The 11,611-nt window shown below is 43.3% G+C and overlaps 1 protein-coding gene across 1 annotated transcript in view; it reads right to left on the bottom strand.

Moving 5' to 3' along the window:
- The window catches only part of LOC104528747 (E3 ISG15--protein ligase HERC5), a gene marked incomplete at its 5' end in the record, with an annotated part of 11,930 nt that extends 1,184 nt beyond the window's left edge, over positions 1 to 10,746 (bottom strand). Inside the window, 14 exons of the mRNA XM_029086167.1 lie at positions 1 to 82; positions 1,269 to 1,364; positions 2,646 to 2,824; positions 3,152 to 3,335; positions 3,500 to 3,602; positions 4,275 to 4,334; positions 5,780 to 5,874; positions 6,186 to 6,259; positions 6,578 to 6,726; positions 7,511 to 7,641; positions 8,233 to 8,324; positions 9,092 to 9,313; positions 9,870 to 9,946; positions 10,614 to 10,746. The exon at positions 1 to 82 is cut by the window's left edge and continues 44 nt beyond it. Of these exons, the coding sequence (XP_028942000.1) occupies positions 1 to 82; positions 1,269 to 1,364; positions 2,646 to 2,824; positions 3,152 to 3,335; positions 3,500 to 3,602; positions 4,275 to 4,334; positions 5,780 to 5,874; positions 6,186 to 6,259; positions 6,578 to 6,726; positions 7,511 to 7,641; positions 8,233 to 8,324; positions 9,092 to 9,313; positions 9,870 to 9,946; positions 10,614 to 10,746 (1,677 nt within the window). The remainder of the gene's footprint in view (positions 83 to 1,268; positions 1,365 to 2,645; positions 2,825 to 3,151; positions 3,336 to 3,499; positions 3,603 to 4,274; positions 4,335 to 5,779; positions 5,875 to 6,185; positions 6,260 to 6,577; positions 6,727 to 7,510; positions 7,642 to 8,232; positions 8,325 to 9,091; positions 9,314 to 9,869; positions 9,947 to 10,613) is intronic.
- Between the last annotated feature and the right edge of the window lie 865 nt (positions 10,747 to 11,611).

Raw genomic sequence — 11,611 nt, 5'->3', positions numbered from 1 at the left:
TGTTGCGTTCTATACGATGAATGTCCATCTTGTCCTGCATGTCAAAGATGCATGGATATTTGGTCAGCTTCCATAGGGCCACCTGAAATGACAAGGAAGAAGGAAAAAGACGTCTTGATTTTCTCTTGCAAAATCAGAGTTCAGGGGTGCATGTGCCGACTGAACTGCTAGTCTGTACTCTGGCAAACGCCTGCATCTCTGACACATGCCCTTGCTGCGTACATGAACACTACACCAACACAGGCACACTTTCTAAAAGCAGCTTTTAAACACTTCTGTGAGTGCGAAACCCTGACAGAGAGGCATCTGAACTCTCTGTGCAGGCACACACTTGTACTACCATGCCCCAAGAATAAAACAGAGATAGTGATTTTAAAAGTATCTTCCATAACTCAGCTAAACCAAAACATAGAGTAAAAATGTCCTGGATACCCAGGTTATGGTATATCATTAAAAACTGTTTGGTTTATTATCTGTAATACCAAAAGTAGGTACTGGTATACAAAATAATCTAATCCAAAGTGTTATACCTCCAGCGTGATAAGGCAGCAACTAAAGGTAATGTCCTATTTTGATTCTATACTGTTTCTCAAACCTCCTCTTCCACTCTGGTTAATTGGTACAATAGCAAATGAAAGCTTATGGAAGAATTGGGCAGTTGCCCTGCAAATACCAGCCACGTTCCCAGAAAACTGCATTTTTTGCCTAAGGAAGGTCCTACTATCCACATTTCCATTTCATGCTGCTTCCTGTGACACTGATTGAGTTTGGTAGCTGATTTTCTCTCCTTCGTGTCATCGAGAAATGAACCATTTCACAGATTATTTTTTATTACCACAGCTTTGTTTTTAGATATAAGCAAATTGAAATGCTCAATAGGGTTTCTACATAAAAGTTTAAAGAGACCTCACAATATTTCTGTTAATTAAACATAATAAAATCCAGAGTAACAAGAAATACAGCAGCTATCCTTCATGGCGCTACTTCACACTGATCACCAGTTCAAAGCAAGTAGAGCTGCTTAAGGTGCTGGAGGACAGCTCTGACTCAGAACCAGGGGTCATCTCAGGAAAGGAACTATTGTAGCTGCTAAAATACTGGGAGGTAAATAGCTTGCATGATTTAGAATAGCTGGAGGCCTAGGGAAAATGTATTGTCTTTGAGATATACTAGGCTAGAGTCTAGAGTTAACTTTCATATATATCAATTCATTTAAATAAAACAGAAAAAAAAAGTGGTTTGTGCTGCTGGCAAGACTTTGTACTTACTCCTATATTAAAGAACGAATACAATCTGATAATCTCTTTCACTTGAGTCACATAGAAGTAGTTTTCTTGTACTCTGAAACCGGTTCTGGAGTTCACCTGCATTGATACATGCAACATGAAAAGGCGCGTCAGCAGATCTAGTGAGCTATGCATCTGTGTGGCAGGACAGGACTAAAGAGTAACAGGACTCTGCAGAAAGAGCTCTGAGACCTTGCACAGAAGTGGAAGGATAGAAACGCTACAAGTAGCACAGAACAGTAGAGAGGTGGGGGTCAGTCTGTTCAACCAAGTAACAAGTGATACAATGAGAGGAAATGGCCTCAAGTTGCACCAAGGGAAGTTTAGATTGGATGTGAGGAAAAATTCCTTTACTGAGAGGGTTCTTGGGCATTGGAATGGGTTGCCCAGGGCAGCAGTGGTGGAGTCTCCATCCCTGGAGGTATTTAAGAGTGTGTAGACATAGTGCTTAGGGACATGGTTTAGTCAGGACTTGTCAGTGTGAGGTTAATGGCTGGACTTGATGATCTTGAAGGTCTTTTTCAATCTAGGCAATTCCGTGATTCTGTGAACTCATCAGTGAGAAGTCTCAGAAAGCCCTGCATAAACTAGCAGGAAAGCAATTTTCATTTATTTATCTGAATAAATACAGATTCGAGAGTGTTAATTTTGAGGCCCAAATCCACATCCTCAGCCAAAAGGATATTAAATTCTGAACAAAATTTAACAACTCTCCCTGATGCGTGCTAAGTGCATGCTCGAGCTCTTGACTTTCCTAAACTTTGAACATCTCAGCAGGAGAAAGGATGGTGGTCAAGAAGAATACAGTCATTGCCCCCTTTCTTCCCCTCGCTCATATGCAGCTGAAGATGCTCTAATTCTATTGTCCCAGAAAATTTCTCAGGTAACAGGCTCTTAAAGCATCATGCAGTGTTACTGTAGTAGCCACGATGGGCCAAGCAGGTGGGTTGTCTTTTAAATGCTGTGAGCAGTTACTGGGGTGAGGGATCTCACTAGCGGAAAGGGGAATGGGCATGCTACATAACAGAGAGCACATCCCTAGCCCTGTACACATCAATGCATGCACTCCTCACACCACTGAAAGTATCCCTCCCACTGCCCACCGCCAGCTCTTTATTTCTTGCTCATGCTTCAGCTCTTCATTTCTATAGAGGGTGAGCGAGGCACAAGTCAAGACCAGGATTCCTTTGAAGCTATGCTGGTGTAGAGACAAAGTGATCCCTGAAGCAATGTCAAATGATAAGGCCCAATGTTTCCTTATAAGAAGGAAACCCAGAGAATTCAACAAGTGAAAATGGTTAAAATAGACTAACTTGTACTGATACATCCTAATTAATCAGGATCCAAACACCTTCTCACCTGGTAAAGAATCTGTAGTATTTGCAGAGTCTCTGTTTCATGTGGGTGCAGCTTGTAGGAGCTTCTTTGGCAACCTAAAACTTCCATGATAAATTGACACAGGTTTGTCTGGGAAACCCTCTGATACAGAATGACCAGCTCCTCAAAAAAGGATGTTTCTAGATTTGACCACAGGCATTCTGTAAAGAAAACAGCTAGTGAAGTATCCATCACAGGTAACATGCAAATAACTGCAATTTCTAGATGAAGCTGCATTTTCTCTTTTTATCAAATGAACTAAACCAAAAAATGCTTGATTTTGCACTACAAAAATTACTAAACCACAGATTAAGAATTCTTTTTTTTCTTGTGTCTTGTTGTGTCGTCTCCATGTTTCTACTTCTACCACAAGCACTTTTCCCAGACTGAACTCTGGAACAAATTACATCGGCAACACTAACTCTTCCTCCACAGCCAAAAATGACCAAGCATTTAAGTCATTCAGTTCTATGATCATAAAACCATACCAAGAGTTTCCAAGTCCTTTGGCTGGAGCTTTGTGATGGCTTGTGCTAGCAGCCTGAGAGAATGGAAACAGCTGTCACATTCTCCCTGCATAAGGAAAGGCAAGATCAAGTAGACTCTGAAATTTTCAGGTGAGATGGGAGAGGAAGACAATGATGGCAGTAACTTGTCAATCTCCCTTTGCACCTTCACAGGGAGAAAAAAAAAAAAAAGAGACAAGGGTTAAGAATGCAATTAAGTTTTGCCAAAATAATCTATGCATTAGGTTGGCAGAGAATTCCCAAGTTTCATGCACAAATCCAGAGGTCCTTAGTATCTGTGTACTGAGAATCCTTATATCGAATCCTTACCTCCTGGAAGACTTTTGGCTTCTCACTGATCTTCTCATAAAAATATTGCACTTCTGACATGTCCACACCCGAGACTTCTTTGGAAGTTTTGAAATGTTTGTCTCTATCACAAAGGAAAAAAAGAACACCAAATTATGTGAAAAGCTGGTTTTTGTTACTGATTGAATACTGAAGCATCCTAACATCAGAAAATACTTGGAAAGTTCAGCCCCAGCTCCAGTGGGTATAATTTCAGCTGTTCTAAGAAGAGATTCTCACTGTGGTGTGACCTGATTAATATTCTGTCCTTCCTGTCTTGTGTAGCTGTGCACTGTTAACAGCTGGCTTCCTGTATTTCGCCCTAAAACAATTTGCACTTCAGTGCTGGGAGGAGCTATCATGGATCCTTTGGGAGCTGTAATATTGCCTAAAGGGCTTATCATAGACTCATAGAATCATTTAGCTTCGAAAAGACCTTTAAGGCCATCGAGTTAAACCGTAAACCTAACACTAAACCGTGTCCCTAAGTGCCACATCTACACAACTTTCAAATACCACCAGGGATGGCGACTCAACCATTATCATCATGATAATCTGCTAGAATGTGACCTTCCATAGCAAATTTCAACAAGACTGGGGAGATTTAATTTTAGTATGGGCTTTAAAAAATACAGACTTGCTTCTTGCAAATTGAGATACAACTAATCTTCTCTATATATGTGGCCTAAAATAACACTTTCTCGTCAGTTTACATGCAGCCAATGTATTCTGTTATATCTAAGTTAGCGCACGCTACCTTTTCTCCAGGAAGCTTCCATTGATGCAAGCCTCAGATGAAAAGATCAGTTTGATATTCCTGGTAGTAAAAAACAAAGCAAAGCAAATCCTTTGAACATAAGTAGCAACTTCAGAAAGAAAGAATTTAACAATTCTGAAAGAACAAAAAAAGTGTGTACAAGTGTGTCTGCACCTGACCACATAAAACTTTTCTTAGCACCACTTTACTGACAGTGTTGCAGAAGACATTGTATTTGAGGAGCTAGTGATCTTTGTCAAGCCACCTCTGCTCTCCTGGGCCTTGTAAGGGAACCTGCTCAAGCGCCCCATGCCAGCCTGTGTTGCATGCTGGTGGGTGTTATGATGGAGATAATGTTCTCCTCTCAGGTTGGGGCATTATCTGGTTTTGTTTGTTATGCAAAATAAAGGGCTTTGTGGCATGGGAGGGAGGAAGAACCCCTCCCTGGATGGGATCTTTGTAGCATGCTGAGAGAAAATCCATCAGCATATCCATTTGCTGCTGCCCAACGCTGGGTTCCCAGCATCTGAAGGGGCATTAGATTTACTCACCACCTGTATTCCTGGTTCTAGTCTTATTAAAGCAGCTATTTTATCAAGCTATTTGCTGTCAGGTCCTTCCTATTGAGAACTGGAAAGAACCCCCTCTCTCTCACCCTCTCAACAACCACTTTGCATATGATCCAACCCAAGTGGTCAAGGAAACATTTAGATCCATATTAGCCAAGGCTTTTAAATGCTCAAAATCAGCAGCTGGAGTCAGACTTGCCCAAAGAAAATAACCTCCCACATAAGATCTGAAAAAAGACTACATAATCATAATTCTCAGCCGTAAGTGTAAGGCTTCCCACAGTAGTATATACTTACTGCTTTTGAAAATGGGTAACTAAAGAAGAGATCACTACTTTTTAAATGCTGTCACACAAAAAACATTCCAGTTTGGGTACTCTAGATTACAATTTTTGCACAAGGCCTTGGTCTGCAGACCAAATCATAGAATCATAGAATGGTTAGGATTGGAAGGGACCTTAAAGATCATCTAGTTCCAACCCCACTGCCATCAGCAGGGACACCTTCCACTAGACCAGGTTGCTCAAAGCCTCATCCAGCCTGGCCTTGAACACTTCCAGGGAGGGGGCATCCACAACTTCCTTGGGCAACCTGTTCCAGTGCCTGACCACCCTCACAGTGAAGTGAATACTTCACTTGTTCAATTTAACTTGTCGGCTCTTCATAAGCTTAACAACCATTCTGTGTACTGTGTTCTGGTTGTGCTGAAGCCAGGCAGTACATCTGCTCTGTTCCTGCAAAAGGGTTATCGAAGGGCTGCTGCTTATCAAGATCTCTTTTTCCTGTGCAAAAACTAGGTAAGAAGTGCTGGTTCAAGATTCTGTCTCAGCTAAATTATTGAACAACAGTTCCTACAATAGTCTCCAAAGAATAACAATTTTAGAGACAGTCATGTATCAGGGGGGGAAACAAAAAACCAGCAGGTTTCTGACGTACTTTTTTATACTCTCCCAATGTTGTGTACTGGAATTAGAAATCCATGCGTCCACTTCTTTATCCTTCAGAGTGGCAATTCCATTCAAAGAGAAGCTCTGTGTGAAATGCATGAAAATATTGACAAAATTACCAGTCTAGCAGATGGGATTCTTTTTTTCAAGCCAGTCATTACAAGAAGATTTCAGCCCAGGTATGAACAAATGAATGGTCATCCAACATGATCTAGGTGCATTAACCACAGAACAGATATATAACTGCAATACAAGTTAGTTCCTGGGAATGCATAGAAAGAACTGCACGAGACATATATGAACTTGGAGTGCTAAAACAGGATGGAAAATCCAAATGTTTCCAGCAGTAATGTGAACAGTGGTAAAATTAGAGCCATGACCAAATATGCACATACCTTGTTCTTTCTGCGAAGAATAGTTTCCTTTCCTCTTACAATAATCTGAATCACCTTTTGTGACGTGTTGTTTTCTGTGAGAGAATAAAAAGATTTTCAAAGGAACATTTGAAGAGACAGTCATTATCTTCAGAGAGTTCACTGCACAGATGTGGAAGAGCAAAAAAAGCCCCTGAGATAGTAGCTGTCTGTCTAAAAGTTGATTCTATGCGGCCATTACCCATGATGATAAATCAAGCAGCAAATGGAATTATCCATTGTAAAATCTGTTAGGATGACCAAGCAAGCATGAGACGTAATGTTAGCCTCTCAGTGTAAACATGATATCAAGAAAGAAAACATTTCCCTGGAAGAAACAAATATAGATTGTATAGATCTGCAATGGCCATTACCCTGACAGGATGTTCCAGCATTCACTGGTGAATTGATGGGAAGTGGTATCAACTGATTAGGCTTCCTCTCATCTCTCAGCTTTCCTTCTTCACCAGAACCAAAGGAATAGACTTTGTCCAAGGAGGGGACATAGGCCAGGGTATGCTGACTGTTCAGAAAAAGAAAAATGGTCAAAATAAGCTAATACCACTGGGCTAGTCAGAATAAAATCTACAGATATGTTTTCAGAGTGGATAGCTGAGGCTTGTCTTTAGAAGTCCTGACAGTCCAGCTATAGAATCCCTTTAACCAAAGTCTTAGGACCCTTCCATGCATAAACATTCAGCAATAAAGAAATGTATGGACTCAAATTTCCTACACTATCCTCTAATATTTGTAATTTACCCTGGCTCCACATACAGAAAAAAAGTGTTATGCCTTGCTAGCTTCAGTTCCTTCCATTTTTAAAAGTGCAACTTCTATGCTGCTGAGCCTGATACAAAACCCAGGAAAGTCAACAGGAGACATTTTCTGGCCCAGTTCCAGAAAGTCAGAATGAAACTGGGTAATTATCACCACTCTTTGGTTCTTTCTAAGGACCCACTAGTTTGTCAAAGTGGATGGGGATTCAGCGACTTCTGTGACGCAGGCTTTTGACTCTCCTTTGCCCTTTGGAACCCAGTATACCTTTTGTTTCTTAAAAAAGCAAAAAATCAAGGGCTTCTGGTGTTTTTTGCAGCCCTCTCCCTCTGCTCAGCACAGGTTGAGGGTTCTGCTTTCACTGGGGCTATGGCAGGAGGGTGGCTTACACTTGAAGAGTGGGTGATATTCTAACAGTGCTGACCTACTGGGATACAGGGATTTGAACATCTTGGTGACTCCCCTCCCTACTGTTCTTCAGTGATTCCCCTAAGACCTGGAACTTACAAGGCATGTTATTGGTACTGTCCTACCTGCCGCAGGCAACCTGTGAAACTCTTGCTCCCCACAGCTCGGCCACCACACGAGGTACAAGTTCATTTCGGGTGGAGTTGTGACCAAGCTGGCCAGCCCCTCCTGCTCCAAAGGTGCACACCAACCCCTCCTTGAAGGTGGGAAAACAAACAACAGGATCACTGTGTTATTAATGGCATTCAAATGGTCACCACCAAGAGTGAGAGCTAGCAAGATACGATATGTTATATGGGACTTGATTCAAAACATCGCTGATTCAAACACAGGTAGACTTCACTTCGCATCAAGCCTAATCTTACATTATCTAATGTCCAAATCATTTAACTCCTGAAAAGAGCAATTTAGCTCCTGAGAATAACTCCTTGTTGCTTAAGAATTTTACTTGTATGAGCAAACACTAGTGAATTAGCTATTGTTCACATTTTCTGAAGTCCCCAATATGCTATGAAAAATAACATATTTTCTAAAAGTAGAGAGTTGAACTGCATCTCTTTGCACCAGGATTCCCATTCACCATCCCCCTGCAAAACTTTGCACGCAGGTGATGGGAATCTGAGAAAAGGTCAGTTTTCCCAGCAGCTTAGTTAGCATCCCTTCGGGATGATCTTCAGACTCGGATGGAAGCAGACATTGCCACCCAATTTCTCTATGCTGACTTTTAGTAGCGTGTCTTTTCTCACAGAGTGAGTTCTCAGTTGCTGGCTTTCCATTTCAGACTCACATTAGAGAGAACTGCAGTATGATCTGCTCCACATGAGATAAATACAGTCTTCCAGTGCTCTAATGCTCCAACGTATGATGGGCAGTCCCTGTCTGGAAAGAAGATAGCACTGTTAAAGCAAAAGATTCCTGGAGGGTCTCACACAAAGACTTAGAAAATCGGGGGCTTCAGCACTTTTCAGTCCTCTCTTACAGCAATTCGTGTATTTACAAGTTGGTTTTCAGTTGTTTTCTACCCTCCGCTATAACATATTCTCTCTTATAATGTTCTCTTTCTCATATTATTTTCTTTTCATTTGTATTCAATCTGAAACAAAGTACAGCACTTCCACATTTGCTTGCCAAAAGATCCTTGGCTTCAAAATATCTGACTCTCAGGGGTATGGACTCATTCAGATCCTGATGACTTCACGTTCTGTCTGGCTAGGGAAACTCTGCTCTAGCCTTCTAGCTTTGAAGACAATGGGTGATTTTAATTCTTCTCTCACCTTGTGTTTACAGAGAATTAAAGAAGGCAAAGAGGTATAAAATGAATTTCCATAATGGAAGACTGCCTGGAGAGAGAATGGGAGTGGAAAGAGACCTCTGAGTCATATGGTTTTAAGCCATGCTATCCAGTTGGCCACATAAAATGATTGGAAGTTCTCTATAGAAATACAACCCCTAAATCCCTTGTCCCTGCATGCCTATCCTGGTCAAGAAACAAAGAACTTATCCAGATATACTTTCTTCAAAAGATTTTACTGTCCACTGCTGCTCCAAAGCAGCACTGAGGAGCCCCTTTGGGTGAGGGGCCACTCCTGTGTCTGCAGTAAGCTCACTGACCAGGAAAACACCTTCCTACTGCTGTCCTTCCTTACCTTCTGTGTCTCCAAGTCCCAGCTGTCCAAAATCATTCTTTCCCCAGGAGTACACAGCTCCAGAGAGTGACACAGCGGTGCTGTGAGCTCCTCCAGCAGCAATTTGAGCAAGTGGGACGCCCTTTAGTCTTTCCACCAGCTGTGGTTCGGAGATGAGCGTGGTTTGGCTCCCCACTCCAAGCTGTCCATGGGTGTTCTGGCCCCAGCTGAAGAGCTTACCTCCTTCACACACAGAACAAAAGAAAACAGCTCAGCCTCACTGTTTCCCTTGTGTCTTTGCACTTTGTGAGTGGAAGTGAAAATCAGTGCTGTTTTCAGGGATCTAGCTGCAAGGTGAGACCATCAGCAGCAACCAAATCTTGCTGTTTGCTTCTGACTCCTTTGGGGCAGTCCCATGCTGCCCATGTGATTCAGCGCAGTAAGAATAAAGGCAGGGTGTCTCCGCCTCTAAAGCCATACATGCAATAAGTTCCCAACCAGAGAGCTGCTCCAACTTAAGAATGAGCAGGTCTGGTGGCCAGAGAATAGGGCAGCCACATCTGCTCTCAACCTTTGTAGAGGGGTAGTGCTCAGGAACTGGAGAGACAGAGCTGCAGGTCCCCGGGTGCTGGGAGGGAAGAGCAGCACTGATAGCCAGCGCACTTTGTGTCTCCCACCCATCACTCATTACTCTCCAACGGTGTCAGCGACTACTGGAAGGAGTTCAAACACTCCCTTCCGAGAGCAAGCCTGCCATAATGTAACCGCCATTTGGAGAAGTGTGCTTGAAAGAGGCTACCTCTGGACAGTGCCATGGCGTGCTGGTCCCCACACGCTATTTGAACAATATCATGGTTTCCTAGGGTTTTCACCAGCCTACAAAAACAAGGAAAAAAATAAATAAAAATAGATAGATGCTGTGCCATGAGACAAACTAAAGGAAGAAGATCCTCTGCTCACCAAGTCCTAGCATGTTTAGTGGGAGTTATGTGGAAAAATACAGGGCACCGATAAGTTAATTCACCCTACTCTTATGCTAGCCTACTGCAGCTGCACTAACTGATTTGGTTGTGGTCTGCACCATGAGAATCTGGAAGAGAATCAGGCTCAGCCCAGGGCAAGTTATCAGAAAATCCCACAGCAAACTGTGCCATTTTTAGATGATGGTTACCCTCACAGCTTAATCAGAAGGTGGAAAGGTTCAGATGTGCTTGGGTCCATCACCCGCAGCTTTCCCAAGCTACATGTGGTTTGCAAGTCACCTGCATTACTCTGGTATACGCTACCAATCCTTACTAAGTTTGACAGAAAGCTGTCTCGTGCATCTCAAGCAGCTCAGATCTTGTTGTTATCCTCAAAACCAGTGCACTTCTTGCTGCGTAACAAGAGAAGATAAAAGTTTGGGGTACTAGGAATGAATGTGTCCCAGTTCCCTCTCTACAACAGGAACACGTCTCAGTCTCTTGGATGTTACCTTTAGGAAAAGTGGGCCACCTTCTCCAATCGTTACCATCCATACCTCCACCCTGTGAAAGCTTCTTACCTTGTCTTAGAGCATTCAGCTGGAGCTGTAGCCCACTGTTCAGAAAGTTGCCCATCACGGCAGAGAACGACCATATGTGTTGCATCATGGTTTGAACATTGCACCTTCCTGCTCCTCTGTGGCTGCATGAGTTCTGCAGAACAAATATGGGCAGGCATGACAGTCACACTAAGGCAGCCGGCATCTTAACTGTCTCAGCCCCCTCCCCAAGATCTGTGTGCTACAGCTTTCACCAAGAATTTATACTCCTCAGGAAGAAGTGAGACAAATGTGTATGACTTATTTTCTCAGGTCCCTTAGGGTTTCAGTGTCCTACCCACTGCTTGGTTTCATGCCAGACAACTCTTCTGGCTATCACTAAAAGACATTTCTCCATCTCTTAGGCTGCTGTGCCACCAGCTCCTGAGACGATCAGCAAAACAGCAGAAGCACGCTCTGTTACTTTTGCACAGCTCTGAAGAGTGTCCTGGGGAGATAAAGCGCTTCCCGAGGTATCTGACCGCCCCAGATTTGTCACAGTCTTGGGGATGGGATGCCCAGAAGTCATGTTTTACAAGACTCTAGAGAAGCAATGACGGAAAATTCACACATTGTCTATTTCCAACAGAGGAAGTCCCTTCTTATCTGCAGCTGACGGGCTGCAGGTGCTTTCCTGACCCTGAGGCACCAGATCTACTGTTACTCGCCGGTGGCCCTACTGCAGCACAAGTGTCTGACAGCCAGGATGCCCAAGTGTGAAAGGCATTCATCAGCAAAGCCTTCCCTGATTGACCTGACACCTGTGGAAACTCGCTGCCCACCCTTCTCACACCTCCCCAGCTTCATCACAACATGTAACCGGAGAGGACGGTTTGCCTCCCTCCAGCCTCCCCCGTTTGCTATGGGCACTGGGGCGCGTTTAAGCACCTCCTGCAGCGGCTCGCTCGCCCTGACGGGCAGCACGGCACTCTACTGCAACTTCAGCGGTTTCAGCTCCACGGACCGGCCCGGAGGGTCTC

The sequence above is a fragment of the Antrostomus carolinensis genome, unplaced genomic scaffold (assembly GCF_000700745.2).
Source record: "Antrostomus carolinensis isolate BGI_N321 unplaced genomic scaffold, ASM70074v2 scaffold37857, whole genome shotgun sequence".
Classification (NCBI taxonomy): domain Eukaryota; kingdom Metazoa; phylum Chordata; class Aves; order Caprimulgiformes; family Caprimulgidae; genus Antrostomus; species Antrostomus carolinensis.
Note: the sequence above shows the minus strand (reverse complement) of the source record. Positions and strands in the feature narration are given on the sequence as shown.